The sequence below is a fragment of the Ursus arctos genome, unplaced genomic scaffold (genome assembly GCF_023065955.2).
Source record: "Ursus arctos isolate Adak ecotype North America unplaced genomic scaffold, UrsArc2.0 scaffold_15, whole genome shotgun sequence".
Classification (NCBI taxonomy): domain Eukaryota; kingdom Metazoa; phylum Chordata; class Mammalia; order Carnivora; family Ursidae; genus Ursus; species Ursus arctos.
The window spans coordinates 6,006,635-6,025,032 of NW_026622819.1; the positions used below are offsets into that span (position 1 = coordinate 6,006,635).

General features: G+C 60.4%; 1 protein-coding gene across 1 annotated transcript; it reads right to left on the bottom strand.

Annotated features, from left to right (window-relative positions):
- Positions 1 to 10,555: 10,555 nt before the first annotated feature.
- Positions 10,556 to 11,753, bottom strand: LOC125283374 (GTPase HRas-like). The gene is made up of 5 exons (XM_048224348.1): positions 11,613 to 11,753; positions 11,288 to 11,463; positions 11,062 to 11,164; positions 10,859 to 10,910; positions 10,556 to 10,599 (listed from the first exon to the last, which is right to left on the bottom strand). The coding sequence occupies exons 1-5, from the start codon at positions 11,751 to 11,753 to the stop codon at positions 10,556 to 10,558; spliced, it is 516 nt and encodes a 171-aa protein (XP_048080305.1).
- Between the last annotated feature and the right edge of the window lie 6,645 nt (positions 11,754 to 18,398).

The window sequence follows — 18,398 nt, forward strand, 5'->3', positions numbered from 1 at the left end:
ATTTCTTTCATAAGTGTTTTGTAGTTATCGGAGTACAGATCCTTTACTTCTTTGATTAGGTTTATTCCTAGGCGTCTTAGGGCATTTGGTGCAATTTAAATGGGACTGATTCCTTAATTTCTCTTTCTTTGGTCTCATTGTTGGTGTATAGAAATGCAACTGACTTCTGTGCATTGGTTTGATATCCTGCCACTTTGCTGAATTCCTGTATGTGTTCTAGCAGTTCTGGGGTGGAGTCTTTGGGTTTCCACATAAAGTATGTTATCATCATGGAGAGTGAAAGTTTCACTTCCTCTTTGCTAATTTGGATGCCTTTTATTTCTTTTGTTGTCTGGTTGCTGAGGCTAAGACTTCTAGTACTATGTTGAACAGCAGTGGTGATAGTGGGCGTCCCTGTCATGTTCCTGACCTTAGGGGAAAAGCTCTCAGTTCAATATCATTGAGAATGATATTAGTGTGGCTTTTCATGGATGGCTTTTATGATATTGAGGTATGTTCCTCTATCCCTATACTGTGCAGAGTGCTCATCAAGAAAGGATGCTGTACTTTGTCGAATGTTTTTTGTGCATCTACTGAGATGATCATATGGTTTTTATCATTTCTCTTGTGAATGTCATGTACTTCGTTGGTTGATTTGCCAGAGGGGAAGTGGGTGGGGGATGGGCAATAGAGATGAAGCAAATTAAGAGCTCTAAACTTCTAGTTCTAAAACAAATCAGTCACAGAAATTCAAAAAGTAAGCACAGGGAAGAGAGGCAATAGTATTGCAATAACTTTGTGCAGGGACAGATGGTGAGTACATTTCTCCTGGAGAGCGCCGAGTGATGGACAGGATTGTCCAATCACTAAGTTGTACTCCTGAGACTAATGTAACATTCTGTGTTGACTGTACTTTGATAAATATTAAAGAACAGGGGCTTCTAAAAGAAATCACAGTGGATCCATGAAAGGCAAATATACAGCCATTCCTAATATGAAGACACCTCTTCAGAAGGGATAAACATTTCTCAAATGTTCTTCAATGTTAATCTTTGAAAAAATTTCTTTGAGAGAGAGAGAAAGAACTAGCACAGAGGGAGGGGCAAAGGGAGAGAGAATCTCAAGTAGACTCCCACCTGAGTCCGGGGCCCAACACACGGTTAAGCTTTCAACCCGTAAGATCATGAACTGAGCCAAACCAAGAGCTGGAACTCAACTGACTCAGCCGACCGGGAGCCACTCGAATGTTCTTAAGTGCAAAACGTGTGCTGTAAACCCTGGGGGGGTAGGAGGGGGGTAGGAGGACATTTGTGACACACAGTCTACCTAGAAGGGGGGATGCCTGCAGGGCCTGAGCATGGGAGCTAAGGATGGTGGGAAGATGCCAAGCCTCCCCTTCCCACCGTGCGTGGTGCCAGGACCCTCCCAGGAGCTTGACCTTCAGGGTGAAGGGCTAAGTGCTGACAGGACCCCGCTGACCTGCACTGATGATGAGGGACCCACTGTGGGCAGAACTGTGGCGCCCCCGGGTTCCACCACTGCCTGGCGCGCACTTTGCTCTTGTCCCCAGGCAGTTGGAGGTGCTCCCCCTCTCTGTCCCTGGCTCTGCCACAGTTGCTCTGCCCCGCTCCCCGCAGGACCCCCGTGTAGACAGGAGGTGCAGCTCTCACAGCGGCAGGTCACAGGTGAGTGTGAGCTGCTCCCTGCTGCCTTTGGGCCGCTGCGGGGCCTGCGGGCTCCGGGTGGGCGGCGATGGCCTCCGGGCTGTGGCTGAGAACCCCTGACGCCCAAGCACTGACCATGAGCCGGCGCGTGCAGCCCTTCCACAGCTCCGTGGGCTGAGGGCTGCCACCTGCTGCCCCAGTCCTAGCCTCCTGGGCCAGGAGCCAGCATGCTCCACAGGAACAGGGAACACGAAGCCCCTCCTGCTCTCCCCTACACCCCTCCTTGGGCAATTCACAATCCCTGTATTCGGGGTGAGGAGTTTGTTCACACTCTTGCTGGCAAAGTGGTTCCTGTGCATGATGTCCAGTTCATTGCTTTTTCCCTTTTGTCCCCTGTGCTTGTGGGATCTCAGAGACACCTTTGATCCACACACACCCCCCAAACACGCAGGAACACTCCCTGGCTGGCCCTGCCAGCCAGCCTCATACTACTGGCCCAGGGCTGGGGGACGCCACACCAAGCATCAGGTCAGCAGTTCCCCAGAGCCTCCTGGGCCCCCCTGTGCTCCTGGTAACGAGGTGAAGAGACTGTCATCTCAGTGTGACAGCGTGTCCTGGGATAGTGGCTGGGAAGGGAGTCTTGAGGCAGGAGTGCTACAGAGTGGGAGGGCCTGCGTGGGATCCACCGGCCCAGCACTTCCCCCCACCCCCGACCCAGAGCAGGAGGGTTTTCTCCACTCTGGGCTCAGACAGACTGGGGATCTGCCCGCAGGGAGAAGACCCCTTTGTTCTCTGAAATTTTTCACGCAGGGTCCAATTTGGATGTGTTTGGTTTGCAGCACCATGGAAGAGGACCTGGAGACCCTGCTGGCCTTGGAACGGGCCAACATCATAGACAATTACATTCAGGTGAGGTCCAGAGAGGGACCATTGACACGAGGAGCACCCACTGCAGAGGCGGGGACCATAGCCTGCAGGCACAGGGGAGGCCCAGGTGTGGACCAGAGCCAAGGATGGGCCCATTCAGCCCAGACAAGGACCAGAGTCATCGGACACAAGGGAGACCCGGGGGAGGGTCCTAGGCATGCGTAGCGGGTGAGGGTCCATCGGGGATCATAGTTGTCAGTAGCCGATGAGGCCCAGGTGGGGACCACAGGCAGCAGGAGCACCGGAGGCCGAGGCGGGGATCACAGGCAGGTGTGAGCAGCTCCGACCCAAACCGAATCCTAAGCAGCAAGAGCAGTTATGGCCCAGGCGGGGAGCAGAGCCGCAGTCCAGCAGGTGAGCCCAAGTGGGCACGTTGCCAGCAGGAGCAGGGGAGCCAGGCGGGGCGCATCGCTGGTAGAGCAGGGGAGGCTGTCAGGTGGCTCCCCTGGGGCAGACAGGTCCTGCCTTTCATGCTGGGCCATTTTCAGAGGGTCCTGGGCTCCCTGAGGATGCAGGGGAGAAAGGAGCCGTTCTGCTCCCTCCTTTCCCCCATGGCCCCGGCTCTGACAGGACCCCCACCACAGGCCCCTTCTGTTTCAGGCACACCCAGCAGGGGCTCCCCGGGACCCACGGGAAGATGCTGAGCTCTCGCTGTGCAGGCTCACGGACCATCATGGCTTTCTGCAGCGAGTCCCCTGGGCCCTCCTTCATCCATCTCGGGGGTGGATTGTGTTTGCAAGAACGCCTCTCTGGAGGCAGGACCCATCTCCCCAGGTCAGGGCCTGGTCCCCTGGAGCCCTCTGAGGGCCAGAGTCTGGGCTGGGCTGGAGCCAAGAGACCCAGGAGGCAAACCCAGGACGAGGGCAGCAATGGAGCCAGGCCTTGGGCCAGGCCCCTGGGCACTCCGAGGAGGGGCCTCCACACTTGCTTCTGGGAGGGCCACATGTCTGCCTCCTGCATTCAGATGGTGGGTCCAGTCAGTCAGCAGGACTCCCGAGGAGGAGGGGCTCTGGGAAGGTGGTGCTCTTTCTATAGGAGGGCGGTCTGGTCTAGGGCGAAGGCCTGAGGGTCAGTGACACCCCAGGCCAGGGCCGCCACAGCTCCCAATGGTTTCCTGTTGAGTCCCCCTGTGCTGGCGTAGGCCCTGCTGATGCGGGAGCCTAGCCGGAGGGACAGGAATGCAGTTTGAGCCTGGACAGATTATGGTGCAGGTGAATAGGGGCAGGAGGGGGAGCTGTGTGGAGAGCTCAACAGTGGGCTGTGTGCTTCAAGGCCTGGGTTCCCAGAGGGGCCGACCTGGAGGGCAGTGAAGACTGGCACGGAGGAGCCGCCAGGCAGGCTTGGACAAGAGGCCTCACAACAAGATGCTATGTTCTTCCACCGAGGGGGTGCCTTGTACCACAGAACCTGGGTGGCCCCTGTGAGCGGCTTGGCCTTCCGAGTGCGGCCGGGTCACGGCTCTCCTGCGATGCCTGGTCCCGGGGGGCAGCCTCCAGCAGCCCTGAGGCCCCCAGGCACCACCCCAAACCTGCATCCCCCTATGACCACTGCGCTGCGAGCCTCACGGAGAAGGGCCCCGACGTGAAGCCAGGCCCAGCCCCGGGCACACATGGACACAGGATCGTGAGCTTTCTTTAATGGCCTCATGGTAAACAGTTTGCCTTTCAGGCCGACCTGCTGCCGTCCTCGAAAGCAGCCTGTTCCTTGTGTGAACTTGGGCCCAGCTGCAATCCGTGTGCAACTCCATGCTCAACCCTTCCCCGCGTTACAGGGGGGCCGTGACGCATCCCGGGCATTAGGAAACCAGAACGCCAGAGGGGGGTCAGACCGTGTTCGTGAAGGAAGAGGCTGGTCAGCGGGGAGAAGACAGACAAGAGAAATCGTGGACAAATTGGAGTTTATCTCAATCAGAACTTGCTCTCTGCACAAGGCCCCATTCAGAGAGCAAGAAGGAAAGCTAGGCGGGCGGACACGTGTTCCCATTTGTGCACCAAACGCGGGGCCCTTGCAGACTGAGGATGCGCGGCTCTGTGATCAAACACACGTCTCAGCACACGGTGGACACAAGACGTGAATGGACACTTGAGCGAGGAAGATGCACACACACGCGCACACACGTGCACACACGCACACGCACACACACACACACGCACACACACCGATGTGCATTCATCCAGTGTGTGTGGGGGGGTCAGAGCAACACGTGAAAAGACGGTGAACCTTTGCACCACCTGGAGACACCCCGCCCGCCACACACCCCTGTCAGGAAGGCTGGGGGCACCCAGTGCTGGCGCCCAAGGGGGCAGCGGGAGCTGGGGTGCAGGGTCACGCAGCCAGGCTGGAAGGCAGTCCAGCAGCTCCTTACAAAGCTTAACACGGCTTCACCATCACCCCAACGTGCTCATAGATTTTGACCCAACTGGTTTGAAATCCTTTATCCTGCATGAAACTTCCCTTCTTGTTCATGATGGCTCAACCCTGGAAGCACCCAACAAGCCCTTCGATGAACAGACCCTGGCAATCCGTAACACAGAGGACAATTCAGGGACACAAAGGACCACGCTACGGATGTGCTGGATGCCAGGGCTGCAGCTCGGCTGCGCTTGGCTCAGGGAAGGAAGCCAGATCGTGCATGGTTGTGTTCACAGGACATCTGGAACAGGCCAGACCAAGGGGAAGGGGAGGCCTCAGGGGCTGCGGGGAGCGGTGCAGGGGGGAGTGACTGGCAACAAAGGGGACATTCAGGGTGGGGCGGCTGCTCCAGGGCTGGAGGGGCCTAGCTGGCTGCTCAGTGAAGACCCAGGAGCTGCCGGTCCCACAGTGGGAGCTTTCGTGGAGGCAAACAGAAAACACCAGAATGAAAATAAACTCCATCACACTGTATGTCTGAGAGAGATGCCCGTCACTGTGTGTAGACCTGACCCCAAAGAAACCGCACCCACTCAGGTGCCCTTGAGACCGCTGGTCCCGTGTGGCTGGATTCTGCACTTGGGGGTCTCACTGTGCGGGTCGGCCAGACAAGAGCCACCCACCCAGCTCTCCCTTTTCCTAGGCAGCCAGCCCTGTTCCACGTGCTCTGGGCCTATTCCATGTACAACACCCTGAGTCTCCCCCGTGAGAGGCCTGCTGCCCCGTGGGTGTCCTTTGTCAAGAGTAGTCGTGACCCACCAGGACACATAGTTAGGACTCCAGCTCCCATTGTCCCAGAGACACAAGGGAGGGGCTCTCTACTCTAGGACTGAGGCCAGGGCTGGGGTGCAGACCTCACTGCAGGGGCTGCCAGGGGCTCTAGTGTGCACCGCTGTTGTCTTAAAACTCAGGTCTGGATCCTAAGGAGACCTTCCTAGGAATCAGAACCTCTGCGGGGAGGGAGGTTCCCATGACCCTGACCTCCACTATGTCAAGGTGGCCTTGTTCCATTCGGGTCTGGCTCTTGCAGGAGGTGGGCTACTGCCAGGGCATCAGCCAGATCGTGGGGGTCCTGCTGATGTTCCTGTCCACGGAGGACACATTCTACATGCCATGCACGGCAGGGGACCAGCTGGGCGCCTGGATGGAACTCGGAGCTCAGGGCTGCTCCAGCAGTGGGGCAGGTGAGGACCCCCACCCAGCCCTCCTCCCCACTAGCAAAGGGCATCACCTCCCCAGGTGGCTTTCGGGGTCCTGCAGCCATGACCACAGACCCCACCCTTTGCAAACCACTCCTGTGGGTCCTTCAGCTTCCTGTCTGGCTGCCGGCTTGCCCCCCAGTTACCCCCATCAGTCCACAGCTAGACGAAGCCCAGGTGCCAGCATCTCCCTCTCCCATGGGCCCCCAGCCTGGCTCCCAAGCCCAGGAGATGTCCCTGCACACCCCCACCTCCCTCCCCGTGGACTGCACTCCCTGCCCCTCCGTGCTGGGGACCCCCTGCTGGAACCACTGCAGGAAAGAGTTGCTTGGTCAGATGGGCCTGGTCCTCAGCCCAGGGCACCCACCCAGCTGGGTGTCTGTGACGAGGAGGGTTCTCGGCCCCTGCCCCCCTACCCGGCCTGGATTGCAGTCCTGCTGTCTGGGAAGAGCAGATCCAGCCCGTGCTCGGGAGGGCTGTGGGCACACATGGGAGTCAGGGCACGGGAGAGGTGACACCTCTCAGGACTCACCCCTACCTTGTGGGGGAGAAGGCCCTGATTGCTGGGGGGCCTGGGACCTTCTCAGGCTTCTTCATTCCAGGGTTCCCCAAACTACTGAGATTCCAGGGCCATCACGAGCTCATACTAGACAAAGCATTCCCAAGGTTGAAGAAGTACCTGGCAAGTAAAAGATGCCCAGAGGCCTTGTCCCCATTGCCCCGGGCAGGGATGGGGGCAAGCAGAGCCCTGCCAAAGCTGCCCAGAGTTTGCTGTCCTGTTCCTTCTCCTGCTGGGTCCAGGGGCACCCTCAGGGCTGAATGGGGCCATGGAATTGTGTCCACCTGGCTGCACGGGGCCCTGGCCCAAGGAGGGTGGGGGCCGCTGGCTGGGTCCTGAGCATCCTTCTGCCCTTCCACCAGGACGAGGAACAGATGTGCACTGGCATTTACACCACCAAGTGGTTCCTTCAGTGTTTCATCGACCGGGCAAGGCCACCCAAGCAGACCTGGTTCCAGACCTGCTCCCTGCCCCTGGCCCCCGGGGAGGGCCGAGATCAGCCCCACACTCCAGACCAGCCAGGTCTGACCCGGAGGCCCTAAGGCTGAGGCTCCCAGACCAGACCCACCCTGCAGAACTCGAGAGGCCCCCTTGACGAGGTTCCTGGGGAAGGGCTGTCTCTGTCTCAGCTCCCCCAGGTCAGCCTAGGGAATGGACAGGCCCTCGGCCCCTTCTGCAGCCAGCCTGGAGTCCTCACAGGGCGTGTGGCCACCGAGTGTGGGGCAGAGGCTCTGGCCCCCCAGGTTTGTGGGTCGTGTAGCCAGGCCCGTACCACCCGGAGTCCTCAGGAGCCCCATCTTCCCCGGGAGGAGTGCACCTGCAGGAGGGGCTGCGGGGCCTCCTATGATGCAGCCAGGGGGGCAACAGGGGCTCTGGGCAGGTGGGAGACCCTAGCCCGGGCTGAGACCCCCGTGGGCCCCACTGAGGCCGCTCCTCACACCCCTGCTGTCCCCCTTCTCGCTCACTCTGAAGCTCTGAGACGCCTACATCCTGGAAGGGGAGTGTGTACTCACAGCCATGGCAACACCGTCCTCAAGGTGCGCAGCAGTAAGTGAGCCCATGGGAGCCCGGGTGTGTCCGAGGATGGGGGGCAGGGGCGTTGGCCCACTGCTTTGAGGATCGAGGAGCGTGCACTCCTCTATGGAGAGACGGAGGCTGGCAGGCGGGTTGGAGGCAGCCTGCATAGGAGCAGCAGGCATGGGTCCCCCCCACCCCCGCCACAGCTCTGTCCACGACACTCCTGGGCACAGGGGCACCCCAGAAGGGGTCCCTGGGAGGCACCCTGGGGCAGCAGGGTGGGCCCCTCTGGGCCTGCCTCACACCCATTGGCCAGAACACCTCCTGAAGCTTCCCCTGGAAGGTCATCGGGAGTTTCTGCAGGACACCCTGTACCAGCCCCGGCCCTAGAGGATGAGCTGGTGCTCAGACAGCTTCGGCCTCCGTGGCCCAGCTGTGAAGGATGAAGTGCGACCTGCCTCCCCCCAGAGCTGGGCTCAGGGCCCCGTCCCCTCTCGATTCACCCTCCTGGGGCAGCACACGGTGGACAGAGCCCCCAGTGCCTTCCTCCTCAGCTCTGACCCTCTCCTTTTCTTCTCCAACCATGGGGAACCCAGGCCAGGGCCAGGCAGTGGGGTCACTCATTGCAGGGGCTGGCCATCAGCAGCCTGGAGGGTTTTGTCACGGGCAGGCCAGGTGGACACAGGGAACCATGAGCACACCCTGGGGTCCAGCCATGTGGGGACAAAGAGCCTGGTAGAGACACTAACGCAGTCTGCCTCCTTGCAGCGGGCCCTGAAGAGTTCTCCACAACGCCCCTGGGCCTGGAGCAAGTGTCCCTGACCCCCAGGTCCCTCCTCCTGCCTCCTAGCATTCAGACACTCCCCAGAGTGGAAGGGCTGACATCCCAGGCCCTGCCACCCAGCGTGAGCAGCCGGGCCCTTTCCGGGCCTGGCCAACCTCCAGGCCCAGGAGCCGTTGCAGAAGTGAACGTCCAGGGAGCCCACGGCTGCATACCTGCAGCTGGAAGTCCCAGGGGCTCAGGTTCTGGCCTGGCAGCCCCCAGCCCAGGACACCTCGCTGGCCCAGCTGCCCCCAGAGTGACGGAATTCTCTCCCCAATCTCCCAGCGCACCGGGAGGGTGCAGGCAGGTGGCCACCAGACATCGGCTTGAAGCCACAACAGTGGGTCCCTTTCCCCTCAGTGCCTACCCAGGACAGCCCAGTGACCAACCACAGACCAGGCCCCAGAACGCCCCTGGAACTCCCAGGACGGGGTCCCCCCAGCTCGCTAAAGAGCAAGCTGTAGGGCTCATGACACCCTTCCTGCCCTGTGCCCCTGCAGCCCAGCCCCTCTCTGCGGAGTGACCGGCGCAGCCAAGACAAAGGCAGGGCAGAGCTGATCCAGTAGCCCCAAGGCCTCGCCCCTGCCCGGGACCGTCTGAGCTCTGTGACCACGGGGAAGCCTCATGCTCCCTGGCCTCCGAAGCAGAGTGTGATGCTGAGCGTGGGGACCCTGAGGCTCTGGCCGCCAGCACCATGTCCTGCCTCTTCACACTGGCCTTCCTGGAGTACAGCATCCCCCTCAGGAGGCACAAGTCCCCGACCGAGGGGGACCTCAACTGGCCTGGCCCCAGGCCCTTGGGGAGCACAGAGGATACAAGCCCCCCAGGACGAGAATGAAGAGTGATGGGAACAAGCCCCCCGTGGCCCTGGCCAGTCCTGGGTTCTGGCCCAAGGCTGGCGAGCCCTCTCAGAGCTCTATGAGGCCACTTGGGCAGGCCCCACAGATCCATGTCTCCAACCTAGGGAAGCACTGGGAACCACAGGCCACCCCAGCTAAGGCGTAGCAGGGCCAGGTAGGTAGGTCCCCCCGCCCCCACCACCCCACGGTAGGAGGCAGGTGCCTCCAGAGGCCAGGTCTCCAGCAGTCACCTGCCAGCAAGAGGGCAGAGGCCGAGGCCATGCAGATGTGCTGGGACCTGCCCGGGAACCCCAATGCTGTGGCTCCCCCTCAGGTCTGCAGTACTCAGCGCCTGCCCCTGGGGTGGGGGGCCACACTCAGGAAACATGCCACCCCCGCAGAGTCAGCACAAGCTCCAGGGTGGGGGACACTAACTCCCATGCCCATGGGGATGTAAGCATTCCCCTAAAGGAGAAGCAGGTCTCCCTCCCCAGGGGAAGGCCACACCCTTGGTTCTGAGCCCCTCTTTGCTGTTGAGAGTTCAATAAAGGGTTGTTGTGTTCAAATGCAAAGTGAGCCTGTTCCTGCAGAGCCCAGAGCTCTTTGCAGGAAGCCCAAGATAGACACACAGAGGGAAGAGGGAGGCTTGGCCTAGGCCGCCTGACCAGTCTCTGCAGCTGTCCCCGCAGAGGGGCTCCAGGCACACAAAGCTGAGGGTCCTAGGTGCCTTCCAATCTCTGCCCGACGCCAGGGTCGAGACCAGCCAAGAATTGACTGGGACTCAGCCTGTGGCCAAAGGGCCAGGACAGGGCTGGGAGGAGACTGACCCCTGGGGTGCTGGTGGCCTCAGTTCACTGCATCTGTGCAAAGCATCCTGGGAGGCCTGTGGTCATTCTGTCCAGGTAGGGTGGGCTGGCAGGGCTCAGGCAGAGCTTCCTTCCTTCCTTCCCCTCCTCCTTCCTCTTTCCCCTCCTCCTCCTGGCATCTTGCACCTCCAGGCCCCCTACCTGTGCTCTGGGGCACAGAGGGCCTGCGGGGATGTCAGAGGGGGCCTGGAAGTGACGGCAGGAGAGCAGGCACTTGCGGCCCATGCGGCCAGGGCCACCCTACTCGGGTGAGCTCGGTTTTCCCACCTCGTGCTACAGGATCTCCCACACCAGGGTCTGGAAGGCGTCCTCACGCCCTAGGAAGAAGGGGATGCCTCAGAGCGGGAATTGGCCTGGTGGCCTAGCAGGTTGGGGGGAGGGGCGCGGGATCCAGCCCTTCCCCACCCTCTCCCCACCCCACATCCCCCACACAGGGATGGAGGCCCTGCTCATCCTGCAGCCCCAGGGCTACCCCCGTGGGGCAGCTGGCTCCTCAGAAGCTCCCCCACAAGCTGGGCCCCTGGTCTGGCTCCCAGCTTGAACATCCCATGTCCCACTCCTATCTGGCCTACCAACCTTGTCCCCAACAGCCCATGAGGAGGGCAGGATGTACAAGGGCCATGGGGCTCTGTGGGGCACAGGGGCCAGGGCCCCAGGGTTGCCACTCTGGCTCAGATCAGGGCAGCTCTCTCCAGGGACCCCCGCCTCTCCCTGGAGCTGTGTCAGCCCAGATCCTGGTCCCGGCCTCCCCAGCTGCTCTGCCGTCTGGGGACACTTACAGCGCTAGAGGCCGCTGGGTCGCTGGTTCCTGGAGCGTCCCAGCCAGTCCCGGAGCTGGGACCGCAGCCTTCGCTGGAGTCCTTCACTGCCTTGATCTGCTCCCTGCAAGGAAGAAGGTGGGAGCTATTTGCTGGGCTGTAGGCTCAGCTGCACAGGACCCTGACAGAGAGACAGGAGGAGAAACAGAGGGGCAGGGAGGCCCCCGAGAGCCAGCCGGCAGCTCACCTGTACTGGCGGATGTCCTCGAAGGACGTGGTGCTGTTGCTGGCAAGCACACACAGGAAGCCTTCTGCAGTGCGCACGTCCTGGTCTCCCACGGCGCTGAGGCCTGCCGGCCGCGTGTCCAGAAAGTCCAGCGGGCACGACTCACCATCCATAACCACTTGCCTCTGATAGGAGTCCTGCGGGAGGACAGGGCCTCAGGACCCCCACCCACCTCACCTAGGATGGGGCCATCCAACCCCAGCCCCTCCCAGGCCCCTCTCCTGCCCGCGCCCAGCTCCCACAAGGAGGGGACAGCATCCTACAGAGCACGGGGAGACAGGCCCACATCAGGACTCATGGCTGGGGACAGGAGCGGCGTGCTGGGCTCACGCTCATCCCCCACGTGATTCTGGGTGAGCTGGAAGGTCAAGGTGCTCTCCCCACAGCGCCAGCGCCCGCCTTCCTCAGCACAGATCCTGAGGCCCATTCTTGCCTCACATCGCTGGGGCACTGGAGAACGTTCTGGTCAGCCTCCTGGCTGCTGTTCTCTGAATCAGCAGATCTGTCTCACGCTGAGCCTTCATCTGGGCCTCGCCCTCACAGCTCCTCGCTGTCTTGGTAGGAATTGAACAGGTGTGTGTGCTTTGTCTTAACCCTGTCCTCGCTCTAATTCTCAGCGGCCTTTGATTGAGCCTCTGTTCACCATCTCAGGATACGGGACCACCTTCCTCTTTCAAGATACAACGTGCAAGCTGTCCTTGGGATTCTGCTCCATGCCCCGGGGAGACCCAGACAGACACATTGCTGAGAAAGAGACACGACTCAGGTTATGTGTTCCCTTGCGAGTTACTGATTCAGGGTTCGCCACTCACAACAGCCACTGGGGACCCAGACTGAGCGGACCCTTTCCCCACCCTCTTGGGAAGGCGACCAGAAAGGGGGATAGTTTCTGTTCAGGACTCAAGGATTTCCTGGAGGCGTTCGTGACACCGGTGTGTAAGAAACAATACATGGGTATACGGTTCCTGGCCAGGTGTCCCAGGCCCCCTGGGACACAGCCGCCCTTTGAGGACCACCACTGTCACAGGGGCCACCCAGGTTCGGAGGTCCAAGGCAGCCCCCTCATGACACGGGTCTCTGCCTGCCCCTGGGAAGACCCGGTCCACACCTGCCTGGTGGCACCTCAGTGATGGCTTTGGTGGCCTTCTCGGTCTGCCTCCCTGGGGCCCCAGGCTTTAACTCACACAGCCAGCTGCTGCGCTCTGCCCGCAGACAGAGCTCCACCGCCTGCCCCTATTCACCTGCACCCCACCCTGTCTGGGTTCACACTGCATTCCTGTCCCTCCCGCTAGACCCCTGCAACCTCAGGGTCTCCACCCACACCCGGGGACTCAACCAAACACGGGCTCTGGTGAGAACAGCAAGTCCAGAGAACCGTACGGTGGCTAGGGAGGTGAGAACACTCAGCCCGCACACTAAGGAGCTCACTAAATCCTTGCGGGGTGGGTCTGGTTTGGGGGGCATGCATCCAACGGGGATCCCCGCTTTCTCAGATGCATGGGGAGATTTCAACAGATAAAGTGACCTGAGGTCTGGGCTTTGCTGGGACACGCTTGCTGCTGGGGAAGTGGGTGGTGAGCACAGGCCCCGGGGCTGCACCGGGCTGACTGCCTTTGGGGACTCATCATAATGTTTATCTTTACAAACAAAGGGAATTGTCTAAGTTAAAATGCAAGGACGTGCAGAAGTAGGAAAACACCAAGAGTGGCTGTCTCTTTGAACCCTGCGTCCCTCATTCGTTCTATGTGTGTCCTCGTCCAGCCGAGTCTGTGCTGCCTGGCCCCCAGCTCCCCTTAGCACCCCCCACCCACAGCCCCCACCTTCTGCCCCCTGCTCTTCACGTACCAGCTCCACGCCAGTCTTAGCAGTTCAGCTCACATAGGGACCCCGGGACGACCTCGTCCCAATCCTCTCCCCATTGTCACCTACCTGGGGGGTGGAAGGACGGGGCACCTGGCCGTTTACAGCACTGTTACCGTGTGGCAGGATTTTGTTTGTTGCCATCATCCCCCCTCTCCTCAGAGACCCTGCATTCCCCACTCAGAAGCCCCCTGGGCACCACTGGGGCCCCAGGAGGGTCTCCTGCAAACCCCCGGACCCTGCTTGCCCAGCAGCCTCACCTGCCACCATACCGGTCCCAGAACATGAGGTTAAGGTTAAGAAGGTCTGGTTCACGTCCAGGTGGATCTGCCTGATGTCCTTGGAGAAGAGCTGGGCCTAATCCTTCCTTTTCTGTGGGCAGAACGGGGGAGGAGGATCCAGCATGAGGACACGGAACCCTAACTGCCACCAACTGCCGTCCTATGCAGGGAGCGCTGCTGGCGGCCACATGAGTGTGTCCTGCGGAAACCTCCTTCCTTCCCTTGTCTCTGAAACCAGGGCCCCCACATGTGCCCACCATCCCGGTGATGTCCACATCAGGTTCAAGTTCAGCAGCCCTGGGCGGGGAGCGGACCCCTGATGGTCAGCCCGAGACTCCTCCTCTCCCCCTACACTGCGGCCTGTCCTCCAGGCCTGAGCACCAGCCAGGGCCCTGAGCTTCCCCCTGGGTGGCTGCTCCCGGACCCTGCTCCCAGAGCTCAGGACTATCTCAGGGCACTCGGGGAGACAGGTGGGGTCACAGGGCCTGTGCTCCTGAATTCCCCAGAGTCCTACAGCCCCCCAGGTGGGGCGGGGCAGGGGCTGGCTCTCTTCCCCTTCCCACTGCCACCTGTGAGCTCATTCTGTGTCCCAAGCAGTAATCTGTCACCAGCCCACCAGGTCGGCCTCCACTCTAGGCTCCGGGGCTGGGAGGGCTGTCGTGGGGCTCCAGGCCTGTCAAGGGTGCCAGTTCCCATCACCCTGATGCTAAAACCACCCAGGAGAATTGCAGAGCCCTGCAGCCCTGTCTTGTCTCTGGACCCCATGTCTGCCCTTCTCCATGGTCCCTGGGACTGAGGGTCAGCCTTGGACCTCAGAGTGTGGCCAGGTCACGGCTGACCTGTGAAGCCTGGTCCCAGGGGGCAGCCTCCAGCAGCCCTGAGGTCCCCAGGCACCACCCCAAACCTGCATCCCCCTATGACCACTGCGCTGCGAGCCTCACAGAGAAGGGCCCCGACGTGAAGCCAGGCCCAGCCCCGGGTACACGTGGACACAGGATCGTGAGCTTTCTTTAATGGCCTCATGGTAAACAGTTTGCCTTTCGGGCCGATCTGCTGCCGTCCTCGAAAGCAGCCTGTTCCTTGTGTGAACTTGGGCCCAGCTGCAATCCGTGTGCAACTCCATGCTCAACCCTTCCCCGCGTTACAGGGGGGCTGTGACGCATTCAGGCATTAGGAAACCAGAACGCCAGAGGGGGGTTGGACCGTGTTCGTGGAGGAAGAGGCTGGTCAGCGGGGAGAAGACAGACGAGAGAAATCGTGGACAAATTGGAGTTTATCTCAATCAGAACTTGCTCTCTGCACAAGACCCCATTCAGAGAGCAAGAAGGAAAGCTACAGAGCGGGAGAGGTACTTGGAATGGCTCGTCTAATGCGGGGCCCTTGCAAACTGAGGACAAGCCACTCTCTGATCAAATGCAGGACTCAGCACAACGGACACAAGATCTGAGCAGACACTAGAGCAAAGAAGATGCGCGCGTGCGCACACACACACACACACACACACACACACACAGATTGCCATTCATCCAGTGTGTGTCTGGGGGACAGAGCCAAACCTTCGCACCACCCAGAGACACCCCGCCTGCCACACACCCCTGTCAGGAAGGCTGGGGGCACCCAGTGCTGGCGCCCAAGGGGGCAGCGGGAGCTGGGGTGCAGGGTCACACAGCCAGGCTGGAAGGCAGGCCAGCGGCTTCTTACAAAGCTGAACACAACCTCACCATAACCCCAATGTGCTCACAGGTTCGAAATCGTTTATCTGCATAAAAACTGCATGAAACTTTCCTGCTTTGTTCATGATGGCTCAACGCTAGAAGCCACCAACATCCTCCTAGATGAACAGACCCTGGCAATCCGTAACACAGAGGACAATTCAGGGACACAAAGGACCGCGCTACGGATGTGCTGGATGCCAGGGCTGCAGCTCGGCTGCGCTTGGCTCAGGGAAGGAAGCCAGATCGTGCATGGTTGTGTTCACAGGACATCTGGAACAGGCCAGACCAAGGGGGAGGGGAGGCCTCAGGGGCTGCGGGGAGCGGTGCAGGGGGGAGTGACTGGCAACAAAGGGGACATTCAGGGTGGGGCGGCTGCTCCAGGGCTGGAGGGGCCTAGCTGGTGGCTCAGTGAAGACCCAGGAGCTGCCGGTCCCACAGTGGGAGCTTTCGTGGAGGCAAACAGAAAACACCAGAATGAAAATAAACTCCATCACACTGTATGTCTGAGAGAGCTGCCCGTCACTGTGTGTAGACCTGACCCCAAAGAAACCGCACCCACTCAGGTGCCCTTGAGACCGCTGGTCCCGTGTGGCTGGATTCTGCACTTGGGGGTCTCACTGTGCGGGTCGGCCAGACAAGAGCCACCCACCCAGCTCTCCCTTTTCCTAGGCAGCCAGCCCTGTTCCACGTGCTCTGGGCCTATTCCATGTACAACACCCTGAGTCTCCCCCGTGAGAGGCCTGCTGCCCCGTGGGTGTCCTTTGTCAAGAGTAGTCGTGACCCGGGGCGCCTGGGTGGCACAGCGGTTAAAGCGTCTGCCTTCGGCTCAGGGCGTGATCCTGGCGATCTGGGATCGAGCCCCACATCAGGCTCCTCTGCTATGAGCCTGCTTCTTCCCCTCCCACTCCCCCTGCTTGTGTTCCCTCTCTCACTGGCTGTCTCTATCTCTGTCGAATAAATAAAAATAAAATCTTAAAAAAAAAAAAATCATACCCCTCCCTCCAGTTTAAAAAAAAAAAAAAAGAAAGAAAAGAGTATTCGTGACCCACCAGGATGCAGTTAGGACTCTAGCTCCCATTGTCCCAGAGAAGCAAGGGAGGGGCTCCCAACTTTAGGACTGGTGTTGGGGGCGGGGGTGCAGACCTCACTGCTGGGAGGGACTGCCCATGAGTCCCTGAGCGTCGGGGCTGCCAGGGGCTCTAGTGGGCACCGCTGTTGTCTTAAAACTCGGGTCCGGATCCTGAGGAGACCTTCCTAGGAATCAGAAACAGGTGGGGGGAGACTCAGATAACCTGATCTGGGTGAAGCTGCGGTAGACCGGGATTGGTTCCTAAGGAGGCTGCACCCCTTCATCGTGCATTGCAGAAGGGTCCCCGGAGGAACATCATCTGGGACATTCCATGAGCGCCATGGCGGTGTCCTCCCGGGCCCCTGCTTTCCACGTGCGCCCTCCCATGTGCCGGAGTCGGGCCCTTACCTGCACTCCAGACCTCACACGTCCTCTACACCCTGGCACACCTCACTGAGGCGCCTCCTCCTTGAGGGGCCCCCCGCATGGCACCCACAGAGCTTGGTAGTGGGGCCGTGTGGGGCTGGCGCCTGAGCTGGTCTGGGTAGGCCTGCACCCTACTCTTCTCACGCTCTGGGGACACCCTCTGTGAGCCCGGGCTGCGAGCAAGCTCTGGGAGCCAGAGGCCCATGCCAGGGGAGGGCTCAGAGGCAGCCTCAGGGTGGCCACCTTCTATCGTGGTCCGGCTTTTGCCGGAAGTGAGCTACTGCCAGGTCCTGAGCCAGATTGTGGCCATCGTGCTAAGGTCTTATGTGAGGATGATGCATTCTGGGTTCTTGCTCAGCTAATGCCCGAGGAGAGGCATGCTATGCGCGGTAGGGGCCGGCTAGGTCGCTGGATGGGCTTGGAGCTCAGGAGAGCCTCCCTGCAGGGCTGCTCCAGCACTGGGGACTATAGTCATCACATCATGCTGAGGCCCAGGAGGGGATCACTGTCACCGGATCCAGGTAGGCCCAGGTGGGGGTCATCGTCAGCTGGTCCAGGTGAGGCCCAGGTGCAGATTACACAGCATGGCACCCAGAGCCTGCGGTGGGGGCTGACCAGGTAGCCTGGCACCAGATTGCTGCTTGGTGAAGTAGAATGAGCTTGCAGGTGGCAATGAAAAGGGGAGAAGAGCCAGCTCTTAGTGTGCCCCTCCTGGAGGTCTGTAGGACTCCGGGGACATCGGGAGCACAGGCCTCGCGGCCCTCCCTATCTCCCCAAGTGCCATGAGATGGGCCTGTGCTCTGGGAGCAGGTTCTGGGAGGAGCCGCCCAGGGGGAAGCTCAGGGCCCTGGCTGGTGCTCAGTCCTGGAGGACAGGCCCCTGTGCAGGGGGAGGGGAGGAGCCTCGGGCTGACCACTGGGGGTCTCCTCCCCACCCAGGGCTGCAGAGTGTGCGTCCTAACATGGACATAATGGGGATGGTGGGCATGTGTGGGGGCGCTGGCTTCAGAGACAAGGGAAGGAAGGAGGTTTCCGCAGGACACACTCATGTGGCAGCTAGCAGCGCTCCCTACATAGGACGGCAGTTGGTGGCAGTTAGGGTTCCGTGTCCTCATGCTGGCTCCTCCTCCCCGGTTCTGCCCACAGAAAAGGAAGGAGCAGGCCCAGCTCTTCTCCAAGGACATCAGACAGATCCACCTGGACGTGAACCAGACCTTCTTAACCTTAACCTCATGTTCTGGGACCGGTATGGTGGCAGGTGAGGCTGCTGGGCAAGCAGGGTCCTGGGGTCCGTAAGCGACACTTGTGGGGACCCAGGTGTGGCCCAGGGGGCCTCTGAGTCGGGAATGCAGAGTCTCTGAGGAGAGGGGGGATGATGGCAGTAAAAAAATCCTGACACATGGTAACAGTGCTGTGGACGGCCAGATGCCCCCTCCCTTCACCCCAGGGTCTGGAGTAACGGGTAGGGTGCTCAGACGAGGTCCTTGCGACATCCCTATATAGCTGAACCCTTAAAGGCTGGCATGGAGCTGGTACGTGAAGAGCAGGGGGCAGAGGGTGGGGGCTGTGAGTGGGGGGTGCTAAGGGGAGCTGGGGGCCAGGCAGCACAGACTCGACTGGAAACACATGGACCGAATGAGGTTCGCAGGGTTCAAAGAGACAGCCACTCTTGGCGTTTTCCTATACTTCTGCATGTCCTTGCATTTTAACTTAGACAATTCT